Source organism: Bombus pascuorum, chromosome 1 (genome assembly GCF_905332965.1).
Source record: "Bombus pascuorum chromosome 1, iyBomPasc1.1, whole genome shotgun sequence".
Classification (NCBI taxonomy): domain Eukaryota; kingdom Metazoa; phylum Arthropoda; class Insecta; order Hymenoptera; family Apidae; genus Bombus; species Bombus pascuorum.
The window spans coordinates 8,429,758-8,453,037 of record NC_083488.1 but is presented as its reverse complement, the minus strand read 5'-3'; the positions used below and the strand labels follow the sequence as shown (position 1 = coordinate 8,453,037).

Below are 23,280 nucleotides of genomic sequence, written 5' to 3'. Positions count from 1 at the left end.
GGAAAGGTAAACAAAGAAAGAATTATATAAAGATACAGAAATACAACTTACATCGAGGTCGGATTGGTAGTTACCAACGAAACGAATTTGCGTGTAACGTTCGAGCGTCTGGTTAGGTTCGGCTGTCAGGTTCGATCTATTAATATACACTGCGAGCCGCCTGCCTAATTCCTAATGGAATATTCGTACAGATTTCTCGACGTGGATGCCTTAAAAGTATTCGTTGCTGGAGCACGTTCGACCATAAGTTATTTTTCGCTTTGCGTACGTTTAAATATTTCAATAAGTGAGTCGATATACATATAAATTCAAGAAAAGAAGATTCTGCGAATGTTCTATATAATTTCTGCATATGATCGTGGGGACATTGTAAATAAAGAAATAGATTTTATTTTGAGACGAAGATAAACGCGTTAAAAAAGATGTTATGAGATTATACTTTTTAAAATATTATTTGAGAATAGTAGAGAAAACGATTCATATTGTTCTATAATAGAAGTAGACTGAAGAGTCGAGCTATGTTTAAGGAAGAAAGTTTTGGTTTCGTGGAAAGTGACACGAGGACGTTCGATCAGCTGATCGTCCACGTGCTCCACGTACGCGAACAATAATCTTTCTCGATGGAGGGAAACTGTGATTAGACTCGATAGAATCTGTTTTCGAGGGAAAATTACGTAAATAAACCAGCCTTTGTGTAACGTTAATAACGTATCGATGAGTCGAGATGTTTTATAAACAATTAAGACAAAATGTGAAAATTTGTGATAAAAGTATAACGATTATGATTATCTTACCTTTAATTTTTCCTAAATAAGTGATCGAAATTGCTTCTTAAAAAGTCCATTCTTCTTTGTGCCTTATTTTCTTCTTTTATCGTTTGACGATGGTTTCTTCAAATACAAATATTTTTAAAGTCCTTTTTTTCCTTTTTAAGAATATTTTCTAAGATTCGGTTAATATTTTAATAATTTCAAGTGATTGCAATATTTTATTTCGAAGCGAATAGTCCGGATCTGAAAAGTGGATGTAATTAATTAACTGTTCGAAGAAAAGGCACTCGTAGCCATACGATTTTTTGCATGTGCAAATGGACGAAAGCAGTGCATGAAAGGTGGCATTATTCGTTCGTAACGAGACCCTTCGAACGTTTCGATAACTTCCTTTTTATTCTGTGCTCTCGAAGCAGCGCATCAAAGTACACTTCAGCGGCGCGCGTTTAGAAAACGTTAAACGATGCTTCTGCCGGCTTTTTGTTCGCGTTCCACTTCGATACACTTCTCCAAAAGTGGCCGAGATCAATTAGAATATTCCTCTCGACGTTTCTTATTTTATATTTTCCATCTACTTTGCATCCTCTTCGATTCTTGCGTTACATTTCTCGTTTCTTACCATCTTCGGTAATTTTTCATTCGTTTCTGGAACGATACATAATTAAATTCCAAAATTATTCTTTTCTGTGTATTGTACCATGGATGTATTTATGTATTTATGTGTGATGACTGTGGACGTTTGACATAGAATTTTATATTTTTCTCTTCTTACAAATTTTGGCTCCTTTCGTAACCGATCGTTTCTCAAGCCTTTTCGTCTATTTTCTAATTCTTCTCTCGTTTAACTTCCCAAAACGGCTCCCAAATTCCTCATGTAGACCTTCGAACTTCTATCTTTAGACGAATCGTCGTCCAAATTTCTATTCAAACTATACCTACACCAAATCAAATCGGAATACTCGTCTTCAATGTCGCCCGTAGAATTTTAAAATGAGATTTTCGACCTGATTGGCGTTAAGACGATCATCGAGCTTTCGTCTCGAGTGCGACCAATGAACGATCGAAGAAAATAAACCATAAAAACCCTCCGAATCAATGTTTAACCTCTATTGAATCTTTTGTTGGAAATTCTGTTCGGTTACTATCGAAAATTTGCTCCCAGTCACTCGAAGTCTCTCTTCTTTTTCCCCAGACCAGAAACCTCCGAAGAAACGCTCCTTGAGATATTCCGGAATCTTATCTTCGTTCAAGTTCAAGTAATATTATCAGAGAAATTCCAATTTTATCCGAGTTTGAAGTTTCTCTTGTGTTGACATCTCCACACGCTTCGAACCATCTATTTCAAGAGTCTCTTCCTCAAACAAGCAACTTCTTCCTTCAACATGGCTTCTTGAAACGAACACTGCTTAAAGTGTCTTCAGAACTCTACCTCCAGTCTTAACGATCTTTTACCATTATAAACCAATTACAATTTTATCTACAAATTCATCAATTTCTACTTGATCATGCACAAAATCTCCTCTTCAAATAACCAACTTCTTCTTCGAACGGAATATGTTGGAAGAAATACTTTGAAACTGTATCTTCGCACGAGTCAGCCCTGCATCACCGTCAGTGATTTGATTCCTCTTTGATTTATGAAAATCGATTTGTTGAATTTAAGTCTCTTCTTTTCGTAATACTTCTTCTTCGAGCATGGGGTGCGAAACGTGAAACTTCTTTCTCTATGCTCGAGGCAAAGAAGAAATATGGAGCGGTGGAGCGATGGAAAACGGTGGAAAATCGAGGCTTCTGGTATTATTCTGGACTGGTGGTGCGTGGGGTTGCGGACGAAAAAAGGCCGCACGCAGTCACGGCACAACACTTCACGGAATACTGACAAGTCAGAGCAGAAGAGGAGTCCGCGACGATGCCATGTGACCGTCATTTGTGCTCTCCTTCTCTTCTCTTCACTGCCACCACCCACGCATCTGGCAGTGGCTAGAAGAAACGCCCATGTGCGACCAAAGCAGCGTTATTTCGAGATAAACAAGGAGTACGGTCGAAGAAACGAAATCGACGAGCGCACGTTTATGTTTCGCTCTGTGTACGTACATGTGTGCACGAAGAGTGTAAAAGGGAAACTGAGGGTATATTCCTCGAAAGGCGTGAGGTATACGCGCCTCGACTAAATATAATTGCCCGCGTGAATCGGTTTCAAGCTGGAGGACGATCGGGATGACGTTGAGGAAGCTTTATGGACAATTTAGACATCCTTTGATGGCGGAGAAAGGATTTTCAGGGCGAATGGATGGCTAAGAACGATTTGGGGGTATTTGGGAGAAATTGCGGAAGTTTAGATCAGTTTGTTGATTGAAAAGAAAATGGTTCGTTCATAATTCACATTGTCGTTAGGTGAGATGTGTTTTCGTAGATAATTATATTTTCGTTTGTTGAAGGTATCTGTGATAGAAATGCGAGTAACTTTAGTTAAAATCGGATTTCCGTAGTTCGTGAAGTTCAATTTAATCGTCGAGGTTGATAATTTTGTCGGTAAGCAATAGTCCACAGCTATTAGAAACACAATTTATGTTTTTGTACCAATAGAATCCACACAATGTGAGGCATTTCCTCGATACTTCACAATCCAAGCGTTTAGAAACTCTAAAAATATTTCGGCCTCGGCAGTGGAAATGTAAATTTCTCGTGGGATAAACGCAATGTCAAGAACTTTTCCGTTACTGCAAAACACAGAGAGAGAGAAGAAAAAGGGAGGTCTTAGAACCTCAATCTTCATAGAAGAAAACGAAGCACAAAGATATTTCTTTCTACTCTTGCCAAAAACTACAAAACAGAGTGAGACATACAAAAACACAAGAAGAGGTCGTCTAAATCTATCTTTCTCTCTAAATCGCTCTCTTCACGCTCAAACAAAGCACAACCTAAGCAACATACACCCATCCCTGTTACTACAATTTAACCCTGTTACTATCTTTGAACTTTTATATCGTAAGTGTTCGAATACTTTCATGATTCTGTGTACTTACGATTACAAGAATTCCATTTGTATAAGAGTTCTATTTATTGGAAAATTCAATTGACGCGTTTTCTTCTTCTCCAAGATGTTCTCGTCGATCTCGAGGAAGGGTACGCGATGAGCGTGCGCGCGTACACTAGCGGCCACAAAGAATTTCAGATGGGGTAAGGTTAGTGCCGCGCGCGTGCACGCTAGCGTGTCTGTCACGCATGTGCGTACGGAAACAGAGCGGAGCGTGTGTTTCCTCCTTCGGTGCCGCACCGCTCTGCCGCGGATGGCCACGTTTCCTTTCGGTGTAGAGCACTGTGACCCCTTTACACACGGTATTCCCCTCCGTATCACGGTGTTGCGCGTAATCGGCGAAACGATCCGTCGAAATAATCCAGATTCTTAATAACACACGACGCAACAAGATTGCACGGACGAAGAACCGTTTATCGTGTTTGATCATCGCCGGGCTGCTGTGCCGCTTCGCAAGTATAAGTAATTTTGCCTATGTTTCGTGCAACGCTACAAAAATTGTCTGTGCGGAAGATACAGCGTGATACTTAATCGAGAAATAAGATAAAATTTCGAAATAAATGTTAAATGAATATAAATGGGGCGCAAATTGCTCGTATAACTGGCGTTCGCTGGTTTCTTCTCTTATCTATGATTTTTCGTTCGCACAATTTAATTGGTAGAAGTTCATTTAATTGCACACTAATTAAAATTTCCAATAAATGAGATTCTTAGATAAATAAAATTCTATTGTAAATAATCTCTGCTTACGTTTCATACAAGCAAAGAAAACGCAGTTACGTAGAAGATACAGCATGATTGCTAGTGGGAGAATAACACAAACTTCTAGAATAAATTCTGTATAGACAATAGAAGTCCATTTATTAATACAAATGGGGGAGAATCAGTTGTTATAATTGAAGCTCATACATATAACAAGAATTGATGATTTTTCGTTTAATGGAAATATAAATTTAACAGAAATGCATTTAATCGGCAGCAGTATAAGTTAAAGTAGTACGTTGTATATACAAAGCAAAACAAAAAAAAAAAAAAAAAAAAAGAAAAGAAAAAGAAGGCTCATAGAGAGAGAGTGAGAAAAGAATAGGCAGATGTGTTTAATTGCGAAAGGGAACGGTGGTCGAGTTTTAACGGAGAATTATATTGTTTGCTGTGGTAACTGTTGCTTGAATTATTTATGGCTTGGCGTACACCTCTGTGGGGGTGTCGAACTACGGATTAGGTTTGTTACGTGCCACTTGGAAACTCATATCGTAGAGCATACCTACTATAGATTATTTCAATAAACTTATCTTATAAATATACGAAATCTCCGAAAGTAAGTTGTCAAACTTTACGACAAGATATTACTTTTTCCATAATAAAATCTACTAATTCGTTGACAAAGTAAAAACAATATAAGTAGAATGAAATAAAATAATCCTGTTATTTAAAGAAACAATGATGATAGAAACTCGCGAAATAAAAATTTCTAAAATTTTATATTCATACATTAATGACATTATCAAAGTAAGAGGAAAATCGTTATGCTAGTAAGTTATTAGATAATTGTTCTGAGAAGAAATTAAAAATAAAATAATCTAAAGATCATTGTCTATGATTTATGATTTATTAGGCGTTTGTATTCTTTCGCCTAACATCGTGTTCTTCTTCAGCAAGTAAAACACGTGAATGAGAAACGGCTGTGGAGTCGTCCTTTCAAATTCGAAGAAACAATCTGGTCTGTCCGTGGCTCGTGCTGTCTCGTGCCACACGTTCAAACGTTGAAAAATGTGACCGCTTTTCATTCAGCTCGTCGATTTGCCAGAGCAGAATGGAAGGAAGAAAAGCATTTGGCTGACACGTGTTACGCACGTTGACTAGTCACTGGGGTTCCGGCACTTTCTGCCTCCTAAACCCGTCTTTTCATTTTCTATGCGCTATTGTAGCACTAGTTAATGTCACATTGTTATACGAATGCTTGTTTATTGTTGTAAATCGTTGAAAAATTAACGATAGATATTATTCAATTATTCGAAAAATTTGCTCTGGGAACTTAATTTTTATTTCAGTGTGTGGTTTGGGAGTTTCATGTCTTCGATCTTGTACTTTTTATTTCAAAGAGCGCACTGGATACTTCATATTTTCCATTACAAAGAATATTCTGGAAATTTCATACATATTGTCTATTTCTTTTACTCTATTTTTATTACTATGTAGATTTTACGTCTCTATGCCTTTTTTCTTCCTTTTCTACCTATCATTTATAATTCAGCTTCGAAGCACGGGAAAAGAAAACAGATCTAAAAATTTTCTGATCTTTTCTTCATCCACGTGCCATCTTCAAAGCATCGTATCACGCGACAAGGTCCACGGAACAGAATTCAAGCATCGTAAACAAAACTTGTCATCGTCGTTCTCTGGCCTTCCATTTCGATTCAGAAATATTCGTTTCTTATTAGCGTTCGCCCTAATTTTCCTAGAAATCAAAGAACGAAAGTTACCAGAGAGAAATTCAGTGGACGAAGACGAAAAAACAAAGCGTTCGTCGAGGTCGTAGGAAGGCCGAAGGAAGCTCTTTCGAGCTTTCCTCGTTGAAAGCCTCTTCCTGAGACAATGGTCTTAACAGCTGTAAGCGAAGGTACCGATAATCAGCGGCGTCTTCGACGGAAGCAAGACGAATGCATAATGAGCTCACGCATTCAGTCACGTTTTAGTGTTCTCCTCTTCTTCGTCTGCTTCTTCCACTCTCACACCATCATCCAACCAAAGGAATTTGAATTTCTAATGATGTACGAGCCTGGAGAGGATTATCTGCGAACGTACGTCGCCTTCTTTGGTTCTGCGAACGTATACGTTTTGTACTGCCAATGAATTAAACTGGATAAAGGTAAATATTTTCTCTGATGAGATATCCTATACGATAGGATCTTCTATTGTCTTGGCTGAAATTCTTTTTCTTGGAGAGAATAATGATGATTTCTAAGTGATTTCTAAATGTTCAGGTTGATATTTTGGAAAGAAAGCTCTTTGCATAAGAGGAGTTAAATTTTTTGAACTGATTCATCCTTGGACGCTAGAAGCTGTATCAATTCTGACTTTTGTCTGGATATTTCACATTTTATCACTTTTTAAACTGCATTTACGTATTATTGTTCTATATGAATGATTTTACTTTTTAAGCTAATTTGGTTAATTTTCAATCAATTCTACGGTCAATTGCTATAAGAGAAAATATTTGACGCTTGCAAAGGTAAATATCCAGTATCTGCTCATGAAATAAAAGCGGATAAATTTCGATAATTGCCATGTTAGAGTATTTTTTATTTATTTTCTACAATGTTTTTTAGAATAGAATCATGATAACCATTTAATTAACGAGATAAATTTGTACTATTTCTGACGTAGTAATCGAATTAATTAAAACACTGTATCATTATGAAGAAGACATCTCTCTCGTCTAGTTTCAGTCGCCTATAGGGCGACTATATTGCGATGTTCTAAGTCCTAAATTAAAGCAATTAGGGACATTGATTGAGCGCCACCAGTGGAGAAACGAATCATCGATTGACGATAAAATTATACATACTTGCTTAGGGTATCTGAATTAGTATGAGGGGGAGCAGCTAATTCCGGCAGTCAGGAGTCAGCACTCGTGCGAATAGCATAGCGTTCTATCCATCTCAATTATAGTCTCAATATATATTTCCTGTTACATGCTCTAAACCTTTATCGTGTATTTAATTCCTCCTATTTCAAAATTTATCACTGACTGTTCAGATCCTCCGACTGTTTTGAGCAGTGTATTTGCACTAAATTCCAAGAAACGTGCATGTGTAAAATATGTGAATATTCTTTGACGCTTTCATTTTTATACATTCTATACAAAATATATGATACAACATAGGATTGCTAGAAAAATTCGAACGAAACCTGTATACAAAATCTTTCTTGCCTCCCATTCGAAGTGTGCGTGCGACGATGAAATTGTACGTGTGACATTTTCATTTCTACACATATTGTATAAAATATTTGATGCAACATTAAATTGATTGAAAAATTTGAACGAAATTTAAATATAAAATATTTCTTAAGTTTTCTTTAATATAGAATTTCAAACGAACAACAAATATTCTTCGTTAGTCACACTTTCGTGTGTATAACCACGCGTGTACAATATTTGCACTCACACGTCGTTACGGTATATCAGGTTATCGAATGGAATACTACGGTAGTGGAAATGGACCGTGTAATGCAGACCACGTGCGGCAAAAACCCTATAACAGATTCACCTTTTGAAACGCTGACACGCAATTAAGCCAGCCGAACGATGAACAAGTAGCGAAATAAGAGTCGTTCTACCGCGTGGACCACTATAAAGCAGGGAAAATTAATTTTCGACCGAGGGATCGAGGGTAAAAGTATAACCGCGCATCTGCAAAGGGTGAATATTCCGGTGAGTTCATGGGAGTTGGATGTTGAATGGAAAATCGAGAATGAAAAATATGTCGGTGCATAGATGGGTCTCTCAATAGCATGCAACCCGCTTTACGCGAAAGTATGCCACGATGTTTGAGCGGTGGGTGGTAGGTCTCTGACTTTTCCTCAGTTATACATTTTCAAATAATATTACAAGACAGTGGATACTTACGCAAATTTATATTTTTATAAATATAATTTAAAAAAGTGAAATCCAGGCAGAGGGTTGGTCTACTTAAATATTATTGTATAACAAGTATCATAGCTTGGATATTTCATATATTTCTACGTATTATGTGCGTTTTATGCATTTTGGCATCTTCAATTTTTGTATAAATATTGCGAAAATTTATTTTCCATTGAGAGAGTAAAATTTATTTTGTTAAAAAAAGATAAACCGAGTAAAGTTTTTAATGCTAGTTTTTAATGCAGAGTTTCAATTTACGGACTCGATTTTTTCTACTTCTTATTATATGTGTATCTCCGTTGTGATGTCTAAATCTGGGTTGGACTTTCGCTGTTTCAAACTTCCCAAATAGATAGGTGCTGGGTTGTATCTCCGAGGTATTACAGGAGGAAATAAACTTTTTGCCGTAGCTAATCCTAAGAATTTTGAACTTTTTCACGTTCTTGCTTTTATATTACAAAAAAGGATCTTTTCAACTCTAATAGAATTTAAATTAAAAACAAGCGAATCATTTTCTTGTCTTTATTCCTTGAAAATTGTTCAAAGGCAGAATCCCTGTTACTTTCTACAGTTTCCTTTTCTTCACAATCCTTTTTATCCAATTTAATTTCTGTTAAAATTCCTTTAGTCTTCTTAGTAAAATGTATACTTCTTTATTGGTATTTGTTAACACTTCCTTTACAATTTATCAACACATTGTTGCTGATAATTACTAAAGATCCCTTTTCTCAAAAATTCGTTTTTTTCAACTTTCCACATCCAAATGGACATAATCTACATATTGTAATCCTGTATAAATTAATAAAAAAAAGTTTCCTGTTACTCACTGAACATATTAAACGTCATTATCAAAAATACATTTTCCATCATTAAAGAGCATATCTTTCGTTCTCTGTTTCTTTTTTCCACGTTGTAACAATCAATACAGCGTTGATCGATCAGCTGTTGGCACGTGACCGAGATCGGGATCTAGATCACTCGGTCGGTAACGTTGCGAGGTGAGGTTCGAGGTTACGTAGCCGCAAGTGAAAGCCACAAGTCTCTGGAATCTCTGACAATCAAGGCGCAGTATGAGTGTACGTCGATTATAATCGTGAACGTTTCACGTGATCGTCTTACAAATTCATATATATATATACGACGAGCCTAATATAAAATACAAAATACAAACAGAAAAAAAGAGACAATACATTAAATCATTATTATGTGTTATATTAAACAATTTTTATGTGTATAAAAATCTTGAAAAAAAGCAAAAGAAGAGTGCTCAAGGTTTTGGAACATCGATAAAATAGTTTATAAGAGGTAGATCACGACTAACAGTGACAACTAACATCTATTCTGCCAACAAAGCATCTATTAATGATTTTGATAGATTTGTCTGTATTAGTGTATGTAATCAAATTCTTGATTTTGTACAGTGGAATGTGACGTAACGTGCCACGACTACGATGAAAACGTAACACAGATTATCGAATTTGGCCCGGGAATATTAATTGATCGCCATATATTGTTCGCGTTAATGGTTTAAAAAGAATGACTAGTATTGCATAGAAACGGGTAATACATTAACTTTGGATCAACAAGTATTTAGTAAACGCTAGGACTTCCTGTTACTTCACAGTTGTTTGTTTCATTGCAACTGTGTGTTTGAATCTGGAGTTAAAACAATTTCCAAGAATATTTGTAGAAGTTTGGTTATTATTCATGTTATCGTTTTACAACTTTTAATTCAAGTTACCTGTATAATCAATAATATACATTTACGTTGATCTAAATACTTAGACGATCGTGTTTTGTGACTTTGATTTTTATATCCGCTCTTTGTGCTTTTTAAGATGATTGTCTTAAAGTCAAACTTTATGAAATCTTCGGACTTTCTTCTTTCTGCACATTTAGTGGATGCAATAGCACTATCGATAATCAAGTTTTTTAAATTAAAGTTATTTAATCAAAATTAAACAATTGTGTAGAAAAGTCTACAATAATACACCTTATCATTTGCTAATTCACTACAATATTATTATATCATTAAAATAAATTATTGTGGGAAACAACAGGTTCTCAGTTCTTCTAGTTGCTTACTTGTCAATTTGCTAATATTATTACATAATTTATAAATTATTATACTCTGTATATGATATGTAATGTATAATGTATAAGATGATACGTAACGTATAAGAGGATCTAGTCCTTTTATCCGAAACCCAACCTGTCCAGGTGGTTAATTGTCAATTCGCTAATATTATTACATAATAAATAAATTATTGTATAAGAGGATCCAATCCTTTTATCTGAAAACCAATTTGTCCAGGTGGTAGCCTCAGCCGGTAAACGAGAAATCTCGAGACGAAAGTCATCCTCGGTTCCCCCTACAGGGAAGACTTAACCAGAGTGCGCAGGAGCTTCTTCCGGAGAGGGGGCGGCCCACGATCGACGGGAGGCTTTGTGAGCCACTGCTGAATTGCGCACACGCGCGGAATTTCCCGGGAATCGGGTTTTTCCGGGTCTCTAACACGGTTCTCCTTCGTTCGGCTCACTCGAGCGTCCGACGCGCGACACGGCAACAGGTGACGACCGGAGGCCGATTACCAGAATCTACCAAACCAGCGACAGCATCTACGGGCTAAGTGTCATCACGCTTTCTCAAGCGTTCACACGCGTCGCGTTCGAATCAAATACGCGCGTAAAAGAAAAAAACAATTCCCTTTAGAAATTTCTCGATCTTTCGATTCGTTGACACGAAATTTTTAACCGGACAATTTTGACCGGATATCGTTACTGTTGGATCTCGAAGAATCTTCGAAAGGAAGATTGGGGATCGTGAAGAAGGAAACGGAAGAACCAGTGAGGGAAAATGAGCGTCGAAGACGCCATCAATTATAAGCCCAGCGAGGAGGAGGATTACTATGCTCTACTCTCGTGCGACGAGTCCTCGACGGTAAGAATTTTCTGAATTACTTTCGCAAGGGGTTAATTTCCAGGCTGGTTTCCTTTGATTATTACCAGTGGCAGGGTTGTTTGTGGAATTGAGATTGAAATTCTTTGCGAAGGAAAGGATTGCTATGTTTCTCTTTCGTGTGACAAGTCTGCAACGCGACGGCAAGATCTTGTTGGGCTCTTCGCAAAGTTTTTGACACTTGGTAGATGTTTTTATTATTCTTAGTAATGGGAATATATCTGTGGTCGCTTTTTGAGAAAGGGTTGAGGCTGAAGTTTCTTAAAAAATGTATCGCTTTTTTCTTTCGTGTGATGAGCCTGCGACAGCAAACCAGCTTTCGTGAATTTCTTTATGAAGAATTAAGTTACAAGAGTTTTTTTTTATATTTAATGGTTTTTCTGATTTGTTTCGTTCAGTTTTTCCAGCTAATAGAGTTCTCTGTAACGATTTTCTTTTAAAAATGATCGAGATTTAGGATTTTCACGTGTTCTTCGTTTCTGTCTTTGAAGACTGGTTTTTGGATTGTTGTTGAATTGTGTCATTCGGTATATAAGTTAATAGTAATATGAAAAATATGACACAGTAAGTTATTAGTCAAAGGTTCTTTATTCTATAGAACATTTTAATTCCTAGCATATCTATATTTTGTTATACGTGAATTTTCCGTTTTAAGAAAAATTCCATTTAACCAATCTCTTTCACCCTTAAAATTTCCAACAAAATATCCAAAACAATGTCTTGTCCGCATACTGGCTGCTTTGTAACCTAAGATCCTATCTCCATAAACTATGAATATTTCATCATCCACGTTATTTGTCAGATCCAATTAGATAACACCTTGTAAAGTAAAATTCAAAAGCGGCACGACTCGCACGGATCCGATTTCCCGACAATTAAACAATTTCCAATGTGAGTTATCTCTGGGCATATCGCGACTTAAAGTTTCAGATTACTGCACATTTATCTAATGGGATACATACGTATTTAATATACTTTCAGAAGTTATGCGGAATTAATTAGTTTCGCTGTCGGGAGCTCGTCACTGCAGGATAATTGCATCAGCATCAGGTACAACTTTAATTAGCGCTTTGGTTCAACTTCTCGATTAGTATCGATCGTCTGTCGATTGCCACTTCGTTTGACAAAAATATATCACACCGTGGCTCGATGGAAGTTGACAATACGATTACAATCCAATCCGTTTCGCGATTGATAACTTTGACTATGTGAAGTTCACGATAAGTTAAGATGAAAATGAAAATGTCTGATGTTTTCAACGATATAAGAATTTTTAATGGATTCTTAATCGTCTATAGGCCAATGGTTGTAGCTATAAAATAATTATTGCGTTTTCAAATACCTGGTTGAAGTGCTTTTTCAGATGGAACTTTAGTAGTATGTAGTTTCTTTACGGCATCATGTATTTAGTCAAAACAATTTATTTATTAGGTTTATAAGAATTATTGATTGTAGAATTAATAAATTCTTGGAATGAAATTGTTGTAGATTTTTGAAACTAATTTGTGTATCAAAAAATTGTTTAGATAGACTAAAGAATATGTTTGACCTCTCCAAAATGATAAATCTATGTTATTAACAGATACCATGACATTTTGCTTTATATAAACAAATTTAGCCGATATTTTATCTAAGTAATATCCTTATTATAAATTATTTTTCTATTATTCTATTATCATTGGTCTATAGTAAATTTCCTCTTTTCTAAAAATTCGATAGATGATAATAGTTGCTAGTGCAGTTTCAACAATTATGTTTTATATAACACACACAATATGTGCATAAAGGTTTCCTGTAGTAACTGATGAAATATTTACACGAGCTAGTGTATTCACAACATTTACATTGCAATATTGCGATAAACCATGGTCTCTAAAAGTCAAAATCCTGCAAGAGAGGAAGAAGTAACTCAACCCCATGCAACTACCCCTAGGAAGATGATCTTTTCGCGTCGTTGGAATATCGACTAAACGTGAAAGCTTGTTCGATTATAATTCCCAGAGAAGTTGTCCAAGTAAACAACCCATTTCCACAACGCAAAGAGTCGATCAGCCTTCGATCCACGTCTCGTTCCGTCGGTGAATATCACATAAAAGTCATCATAGACCCTTTCTAAGGAATTATGTCAGCGTTCCACGCTTGTTTTCTCCCTGTTCGCGCGTTCCTCGCGATCTACTAAAAATAAACGACGTTGCTTTAAATAAAACCCGAGGGTTAATAATGAGTGATCGTGTTCGTCTGTTTGCCAACGGTCCGGCGGATCCATTAAGGAACTCTACACCCATTAAGCGAATTCGTTAAATTGCCTGGCAAATACCAGTCGTCTTCATTAGCCAGAAAATCGACGAACGGAGGGTAAACAGCCCTTCCCGTGTTTCTTTCGATTATTATCATGATGTAAAACACCTGGGAAGGTGCCTGGAAATATTCATTAGCGTAACTTGGAAGAATGCACAATTTTATAGACTTGGTGTTCTTGGTGTTCTGGAAAAAATTGGATACGTAGATGGTGGATTTTCACGTAAATTTATATTATTATATAAGTAAATATTTGTTTTATATAATTGAATTTGGAAGAACGTTCAATTTGTTAGATATAGTGGCTCCTCTCGGAGAATATTTTTTCTGTTCTTTTTTAGATCCTCTTTAACTATAAAGAACAAATTTGTTAAGTAGACTGCTGATTTTTCTATTGAATTTCTACTTTGAGTATTTTATATATTTGTGTATATTGTATACATCTTGGCTATATTTTTAAATTTAAAAATATACAATCCGGCGATAAGTCGTGTTTTCTATTCTTTAGAATTCAACGCACTTTAAAATAATTCTATTCATTAATTAATATTCTGTAAATTGTCTGTCTGGCTAGTTTTGAGATTAAATATGCACGTGTTTTTACCATCCTTCTGAGTGTTTCAGTTGTGACTTTGATATTTTCTATAAAACTTCTTTGTTCGAACAAGTTTTTAATTACGTTATACTGAAATACTCCAAGTAATATTAAAACTAAAAAATTCACAAGGTTATAACAGAAAGAAAAGCCATTAAAAGATCATTTGGGGGATTCTAAAGAATTATTGTAAAATAAAATTACCTAGATTATCAGTGAAAATCGCGAAGTTAATAATCCACATAATCAGGAGCGTGAAGTTTAAATAAAGGATGTGTAATGAACCGTCCCCCTTAGTGCTTCTTTCAAAGCCATCCCACACATCCTGTACGTCTTTTTTAAGGTCAATTAACCACGTGGTAACTTTCAATTTCTTCGAATTTTTTTCACCTAAATGATTCTTAAAAATCTATATTCCAGGTGGAACAAATCACGGCAGAGTATAAGGTGCTGGCTCTTCAATATCATCCGGACAAGAACGAAGGTGATAAGGAAGCTGAACGGAAATTTCAGCAATTGCAGGTTTGTTTCCTCGGTCTATTCTCGTTTCTTTACTCGCATATGGTTGCAACGTGACTCATGAGGAAGTTGTTGCACGATTGCTCCATTTACGTTAATCTGCCTCGTCTTGACGATACGAGCTAACCGATGTATAATCGTGTGATTGTATAGTCAGTGAAATTTAAATAGCACGGTTGTAAGACATTAATCGACAACTAAAATTCAAACTCTGTAAGCAAAGTTTTCTTCGTTTAGCATCTCTTACTTCGTTTTCACGAAGGTTTCGTTTCTTTACTTGTACCCATAAAAATATAAATTCTGCATAAACATCCGTAATCTGATAATCATTAAATTTAAAAATATGAATCTCGCATAAACGTACGTAGTCTAATAATAATAATTTATGTTTTAATTTACAACCATGCAATATCTGTTCCATCTATCCGATTACACTTCCGTTTGATTGCGACCAAGGTAACGCGATTTCTTTTTGTCGCAGCACGCGAAAGAGGTTCTCTGTGACCCTGAGCAAAGGAGCAACTATGACAAATGGAGGCGTAGCGGGATTGCCATCAGCTACAAGCAATGGCTTGGAATGAAGGATCACGTGCATCAGGTGAGGAGAATTCGATGGGAGTTCTTCGGCGAAATTTTTGTTGCTCGGTGGCGAACAATGCTTGGAAAATCGTGCGAGAAATTTCGTATCTCGTGGAAAGAAAAGAAACTGCGACGGTGTTCTTTCAACATTGCAACTTTCATAGATAGAAAACTGGTATTGGAACTGACTATTGCAGGCTAGGGAAAATCATATTGGGTTAGCAGAAATCTCCGAATTTGAAATTTAAGTCGGAGTTTGCAAACGGAGAAGTGAACGAGTAGATTCGTTTTTTCGTAGAGTTTGGGATTCTTACATTTACTTTGAAAAATGTATCTATGTATATTTCTTTCTCGAATTTGGAGAGTTTTGTATAAAGGAAAATTTTGTCGAACTTACTTTCGTGCTTCGAAGAGGAGTGTTTGAAAAATGAACTTTTATTAAATTTGTTTGATACGTAATATAATCCTTGATATTTTACATTTGACTTTTAGTCGTGTTCTTCAACTATATGGAAACAGTTTGTCAGTGATTCAGAACTTTAGTAGCAGACTGTTTTTATTAGAAATTTCTCGCACGACGTTATTACTTTTCCAACTAATACACCTGACATCATTTTCTGATTTTCCGTTCTATCGATCCTTCAAGCTCAACTAACTCAAAACCAACTATAACGCACAATTACCCATAACCCATATAACACACAAAATAACCAAACTATGACAACAATGGGCCATTTGCGATAGAGATCACATATTATAGTCAAACAAAATTTTTCCAATCAGATTTTAAACTTACTTTCACTATGTAAGCTTTCCAAATTGTTGTTCGATGCTCTCGATAAAATATCAAATTTAATCCAAATTGTGACCCATTCACAAGTGACCTATTCTGTTCACTCATTTCTAATCTTCTTAATAAAATAAAAAAGAAATATAAATATATATAAAACAAAAGAAAAAAGCAAAAAGAATAAAAAAAGAGCACTCGAATACGCTATAGTCGATGCACTGGAGCATACCGAAGACGAAGGATCGCATGCTGCAGGACGCGGCCGCTGAATCTGCTGGTTCTCCTGGTCACACTAGTAAGGTGCAACCGGCCAACGCTCACAGAAGAGCTTCGGAGGGTGGCGCAAACATCTACTACGGTGCACGTCGTGACCTTGGATGGGACTCGGAGGCGTCTAACGAGGTGGTGAACAAGTTCCGCAACTACGAGATCTAAAGGTGCGACGTCGTTCTCCAATTTCTGGTCGTCGTCTGGACCAACGATCGCTCGCTCTGTGTGTCTACCTTTTTTCTTTTTTTTTTTTTTTGCGAAGTATATCGAACGTAACAAATGGATGAAGCATCATAAGCAAACGTAATAAATTACGGATACACCGTCTCGTCGTGAATTTACCGCTCGTTCTTGTCCAACCAAGAGAACTTGAAGGAAGGATGTTGTTGAGTTTGAATTGAGATTTTGAGCGAAGATCTTGTTTCTGTTATCGTTAACTTTGTAAAAGGTTTGGTCCTTTTTTTCTTTTTGTTATTGTTATTATTCGACTAGTATCGTTATTAAGAAAGAGGAATACTAATTTTATCATTGGGTGAATTTTGCTGATTTTGAAGTGGATAAAGACTGTATTTATTGCAAGTGTTCAGAGGAAGATATTTGAAGATTCTAGTTCGTCTTTTAATATGTTAAATATGTACGATGCAGATTATCCATGGTCGAGAGCAGTTTCTGTTCAAGTCGGTAACGCTTTCTGCGAATATAAAATAAATAACGGCACGAGCTATCGACGGCAGACGCAGATTGAATGGAATATTATGCGAGAGTGGCAGGGAACGTGCCAAGATGGAGAACATACTCGATATGAAAACTGTGCGATCATCCAAGTGGATACTTTGTAATTTGATCGATCATACGGTATATGAATTTGCAAAGGCCGAAGGAAATATGCTGCAAATCTTCTTCTCTTGCAATTCTTATGACTATCGAAATTTAAAAAATTTCGATAATTAATTTCTATTGCCTATGTTTGAAAGGTTTCACAATATTTAATTGGAATTCTTAATATTCACAACGGTGAAATGCGACTAACCGAGCAGGAATAAATTGAACAGTAAAAGTCGGCGACAGAGTATACGATATAACATATCGATCCTGCTTTAGAGATCCTTTTACGGGAGAAGGAAGAGGGAAACCAGAGGGAAACTCGTTTAAAGTTCCAGACGAGAAAAGAGGATGCTCTTGAGGTTTCTCGAAAGAAGTGTCACATTTTTCTTATTTCCATTTCTTCCTTAAAGTTTTGTTTAAGTGTCACGAAACAGAGCGACAAGGAAAAGAAGAATATTGAAGAAAGTAGAAAGAAGAAATCAGGGCGAAAAAAATCAAAGGATCGGCTAGACGGTGCTTTAATGTTGTATCAAGAGAGAAGCTAAAATCCACGATTCCACAAAGGGATTCAAACGTAAGAAAATAACTAGTTGTTTCTACTATAACGTTACTCGCGATAGAATTTGTTTAAGTGGTTCAGTTCGAGCTGAATGTATTTCAGTTTTTAAACAATCCTGAGGAATAATGTAGAAATTTTGTTGCATTATAACATTGATATGTTTTTGAATTTCTTTACTTATTGAATTGGGAATAATAAGAGAATAATGTTGCCTTATTTTGGTGAAATTAATTAATGATTGTCCTGATTTTTATTAACAATTTTTAACATTCACCTATCTCATTTATTTAAAATGAATTAGAATTAAAATACACAGTTTGTTTTTAAATCAGAATTTCATATATTCTGTGAAAAAATATCATTCTGGTAAAAAGTATTATACTTCGTTTTAAGGTATTTATCCATAAATTTTAAGGAAAACCAACAACGAGAGATACAAAAATTCGAAGAAATTAGTCGAGAAACGTTCCCAATCTCAAGTTGCGAAAATAATTCAATTCAATTGACATTTCTTCGTATCACTCTTTGTAAAGTATGTACGGTTTCCAAGGCAGTGATCTGTACCACTTAAGTAGTACTTCCATCGTCGAGTAGCTAGAAGAAAAAAAGTAACTCGTTGTTTCTACATTGAGTATTCTTCAATGGAACGCTTGAACAGTTTAGACGTCGAATCACAAAAGCTTCGTACGCGTGAATATCGAAGTGTATTCTCGATCTTTTCCAAGCGAAACATTGTTAACTTTTGTGCCGTTGAAGATAAGATCGTCGAATAAACTGATTAAGCATAGTTGTTCCATTGTTGAGCAAATCGATGACGGCGCACTTGTACCTGTGTCAAACGCAAAGTATATATCGTTTTTTCTCGACCACACTTGAATGTTCGAAACCTTCACGATCCCATAGATCTCACGTCATACTTTTCTGTACTTAAATTAATCCTTTCGCTGAAAGAAAATATATCGAATAGACACTGACGAAATCTACTTTATTATTACGTGAACTTTTAATTTATAAATGTTCGTTAATAGAATTGCGAACGAGTCTTATTCATCTCGATCATATCCATTTTTGTCAGTTCCCCCACCCTTCCTTTTTTACATAAAATATTTTCCAATTAAATTTTAAAATATCACCGAGACGATACCGGAAAGAATTCATCGTCAAATATTGTCCTTTGCTTTCGATTAATCCACTTCGACGCAGACTGAAAACGGGAACAACGTACCAAAGCACGGAGGATCAACTTTGCGACGAACAATCTAAATTTTCGAGAGGAAACTCGATGGAATTAAAACGCTAGAGCTTCGATTTATCAATTTTCCCTCAGACAATTTCTAAAAATGTCAGTAGTTTTAAAAAGTCACGCTTTATATCCACGTTATTTTACGTCCATTCATCAGCGAAAGGATTTAACAGCACTTTTGATTTATTACCAACAGACTGCGGATGTTTATGCATTTATGAGAAATTTAAACATGAAAAAGTGTATAAAACGTACATAATACGAAGAAATATAGTTCTTGACAAGAGGTTTTACACTTCATAATCTTCATGAAGTTTCCTTTAATTTGTTAAAGCAATTATATTCAAGATCATACAATTACGATATTAGTTAACGAAAATAATACATTTTTTACTCGTATACTCAACATCCCCGTATCGCATTTTTTATTGAAAATTATTTATTACTTTAAAGGAACTTTTAGCAAGTTCGTATATATTTTCTATTATATTCACATCGGCTGACAAAATATCCAAAATTTATTATAATATTTAGGTGAAACAAGTCACTACTTAAGATCCATTTTTTCGCTTGTATTCTCAAAAATTTGTATAAAAATCCACAGTCTAGTTATCATTCTCTCATCGTCGATAGAATCCCATCTCACTACAGCGAGTTACATCATTCGTTCGTACACCCTGTCTCAAGAGCAACCGGTGTCGTGATAATTTCTCGATTCATAGATTAAGTTCGGTTCTTCGTTTCAATCACCACGAATACGAATATATCGATAGCTAGTCGACGAGGAATTTTTCTAATGCACTCGAACGTCGTCGTTGCGTTCCGCGTAATTAAGGCACGTAGACGTAGAAGCTAATGATTGGTGGCCGAAAATAGCAACAGTCGACTCGTACGTATCGATGTGACCTTTCGATATTAGTATGTAAGGCTCCGAGGTACGGCTTAAAACGATCCTGTCTCCTCGAATTTATTTTCACCCGTGTCCAGATATCGTTTCTTTTCTTCTTTTTTATTTTATCCTTTGCTCACTCGAACTTTACATAGAATCGTTCGTCGTCTGTGTGGATTTTCAAAACCGGACCGAGGATTCGGGAACGTAGATCGGTCGGGAAGCGGGGAGGAGGGGGGGATAAACGAGGAATCAAAAGTAGAGACAATGTATATCGATGGCAATGGTGCGAAATTTTTGCGATGAAAAACCGGAAACGTAGCGAGTGTACCGTTGTCGAGAGTACTTGAGTCGAATGACGCCACGCGCTATCGATCATGGACGAGGAAAAAATAAAACGAAGAAAAAGTGGTAAGGTAGGAGTCGCTGATCTATTTTATAAAACAAGAAAACAAGGATTGCCCGAAAGAATGGGAAGGTTAAAAGAAAAATCGATAGTGCGTGTACGTGTTGAAGTTTAAAGATCAGAATCGGCTTCGTTCTCGAGTTTCTATGACGTAAAACACGTGTAATTATTCGTAAGGTAAAAGTAACGTCGAATCGTAAAAGGGAACCAAATATAAATATAACATGAAAATAGAGAAAAAGAAAGGAAGTAAAAAAAAAATATATATATATATATGGTCGTCCAAAGTCGAGAACGAGAGATCGATCTTCGAGATCTCATCACACTACCCGTATATCTGTCTTTAAAGAATGAGAGAAAAAGAAAAACAAAAGGAACGATAAAGCAAGTTTCGAAAATATTCTGTACGTGTGTTGTTCTCACATCTATATTTTTCTAGACGCGTCTCCGCGATTCCGCCTCGTGGAACACTGTACCTTCTATCGATTTATTATTTCCACGCGATCGACTTATCGATGGTATCGTGCATCCGGCCGAGGGCTGGGAGAAACCTGTCGTTCGACGAAAAGAAAAAAAAAGAAGATACCGTGGGCACGGAATTTTTTTCGTGTTAAACGTTGCTACAGTTTTTACGGAGTATTCGATAAAAAATTGCTTGCCTTTTAGGCTTCCTTTTCTTTTGTCTTAAATAGAAAGCTTAATGGAATATTTTGTAATTTACTCTAGTTTTTAGTTCTTCTTTTTTTCTTTGAGAGTTTCACAAAGGTATATTTACGATCTTTTAAAATTGTAATACGATTAAATTTTATACGTTTCTAGGAAAAATATTATAATTATGTATGCCTCTCTTTGAAAATATAATTAATATAAGATATTAATAAAATGTAATTAAAGATGAAGGTATAAAGCGATGGTTTCTTCTCTCCTCGTAAACGCGCGAATCTCTGTTATGTACGTATAAATATACAAATAAATATACATACGCATATATATAACGTATAAGATATATAAATATATTATAATCGTCACGCGCTGGACGACGCGACGATATGTATCTATGCGATTAAAGGTTCAATAAATGTGTTTAATTAAGAACAGTTTGCTTCGTACATTCGTTAACCCACAATATGAACACTCCTCCTTTTTGTAAATTCCGGTATTCCAACAAAATATATCATTTATGAGATATTTTATTAAATAATCAAAGTGACATTTCGTATTTCGCTAAAAGATTAAAAAATTAGAAAATTTTAATTTTGATATTCTAATATTATCAAACTTCATAAGTATTTTCACATTAAAATTACTATTTCTTAATAATTGAAAAATATTCTTTCAAATCATTTCAAATAAAAAATCCATATTCCTAACTGAAACAAAGTTGCAAAATTAATCTTGAATTAATCTATTGTTTATTTATTCGTTCGGAATGTCAATACGAATTTTTAATTGCTTCTCATCGACACACGAGGAATAATATTCTTTTGTTAAGAAACATTCACATCTAATTTCGGATGTTTCTCTTTAATTTTTACTATTCATAATTAGAAACATCATTTGTTCCAATTCAGTGTCTTTTCACTTGCCACTAGTTCCTGACAAATAATTCCCTTCCAATCACTATTTAAGATATAGGAGCTTAATTCTGATTGTTAGAAACTCCTCAAACTTTCCACACAACCTAATATGCATTTGCAAACGAGTCACGAGTGATTTTTTCCTCCTCGAAATCCAAAGAAATCAGAGTGTAAATGTAATTTTTCAGCAAAGTAACAGGAGAACTAGAATTTAATTTCGACTATCGGGAACCCTAAAAACTTTCCAAACAGCACAATAATTCCAAACGAGTGGAGAATGATTTCCCAAATGCTTCGAAATCCAAAGAAATCAGAGGGTGAATGCAGCTTTCCAGCAAAGTAACAGGAGGATAGGAACTGAATTTCGACTGTCGGGAAGCGTCCAAACTTCCCAAACAACGCAATAGTTCCAGACGAGTCACGAGTGATGTCCCAAACTATTCCAAGTCCAAAGAGATCAGAGTGTGAATGCAATTTTCCAGCAAAGTAACAGGAGAATAAATTCGAATCGAATGGAAAAACCGATCGCGACCGTTTGGAAAAACTGGAATTGAGTTAGCTGTGTGTAACGCGGGGAACAATAGACTGCCGCAATCCTTTGTCAGCGATGGAAAACTTTCCCTATCTCTTAGGGCACATTCACAAACGCGTTCGTACAAAACGTGCCACCCACACAGAGAGAAATAGAGAAAGAGAACGCGTGCGGAACCGTGGCCTAATTCACAGCCACGCGAAACTTAATGTCGTTTGTTCGTCGAACGAGCATTCATTCCACGTTATCCACTGCGGACGATGGGATACAGAAGCACCTTTCATTCACTCGTGTCGCCTCTTTTCACCGATGAACTCGGATGGAAACGGCCACGTAAACTCGCCTTTGTCGACAATTAACATTAGCTCCTTTGTCCAGCTCTGATAGAAAACTCGCCACATCGTTGTCACGTTTTAATCAGACGGCATTGAGAACAAAGGGAGGAAGAAAAAGAAATGGCGTGTCGAAGAATAAGAATAAGTTTCTGCGGGGATGGACTATTTTCTAAGTTCGACAGCGAGTGATATTCATTGATATTAGAGACGTTCATAGCATATGAACTACTGCGTTCTTCGTACACATTGATTTGTTATTTATTGGGTTTATTTCTAGGGGATGGTAGCTCTTCGTTTTTAATAATTTCTGGTAATTTGTTAATTTGGAAAGGATAAAGCTGTTCAGCAGCAGGTTGAATCTAGTTGGAAATGAATCAGAAAAGAAGGAAAAGGTACGGTGCATCGAAGGACGAGTAGTTTCTGTAAGAGTGAATTATTCTCTAAGTTTGATA

At 35.9% G+C, this 23,280-nt stretch overlaps 3 protein-coding genes across 5 annotated transcripts in view; 2 read left to right on the top strand and 1 right to left on the bottom strand.

Moving 5' to 3' along the window:
- LOC132916256 (phosphoinositide 3-kinase adapter protein 1) overlaps nt 1-2,658 on the bottom strand; it is a 45,643-nt gene extending 42,985 nt beyond the window's left edge. Inside the window, exon 1 of one of the 2 annotated variants that reach the window (XM_060976099.1) lies at nt 795-2,658. The gene's annotated coding sequence lies outside the window, so the exon portion shown is untranslated. Of the gene's footprint in view, nt 1-51; nt 119-794 lie in introns of those variants that run through there. The other variant, XM_060976108.1, reaches the window with a different exon arrangement.
- Nucleotides 1-23,280, top strand: part of LOC132916426 (caspase-1-like) — a 223,250-nt gene that overhangs the window by 135,659 nt on the left and 64,311 nt on the right. The window lies entirely within an intron of this gene.
- On the top strand, nt 9,515-21,479 carry LOC132916506 (J domain-containing protein). Of its 2 annotated transcripts, none has more exons than XM_060976592.1 (5): nt 9,515-9,757; nt 10,767-11,393; nt 14,725-14,826; nt 15,305-15,421; nt 16,448-21,479. In XM_060976592.1, exons 2-5 carry the CDS (start codon nt 11,310-11,312, stop codon nt 16,625-16,627), a joined length of 483 nt encoding a protein of 160 aa, XP_060832575.1. In that variant the 5' UTR covers nt 9,515-9,757; nt 10,767-11,309; the 3' UTR covers nt 16,628-21,479. The 2 variants fall into 2 exon arrangements, with proteins under 2 accessions (XP_060832575.1, XP_060832566.1); XM_060976583.1 differs by having other exon boundaries at nt 9,519-9,757; nt 16,403-21,479.

Bases quoted from the DNA above. Each gene is read 5' to 3' on its own strand.
- LOC132916506 (XM_060976583.1), top strand. From the start codon at position 11,310: ATGAGCGTCGAAGACGCCATCAATTATAAGCCCAGCGAGGAGGAGGAT. The intron at 14,827-15,304 runs GTTTGTTTCCTC...TTTTTGTCGCAG, and splicing joins GGAAATTTCAGCAATTGCAG to CACGCGAAAGAGGTTCTCTG. The intron at 15,422-16,402 runs GTGAGGAGAATT...AATACGCTATAG, and splicing joins TGAAGGATCACGTGCATCAG to TCGATGCACTGGAGCATACC.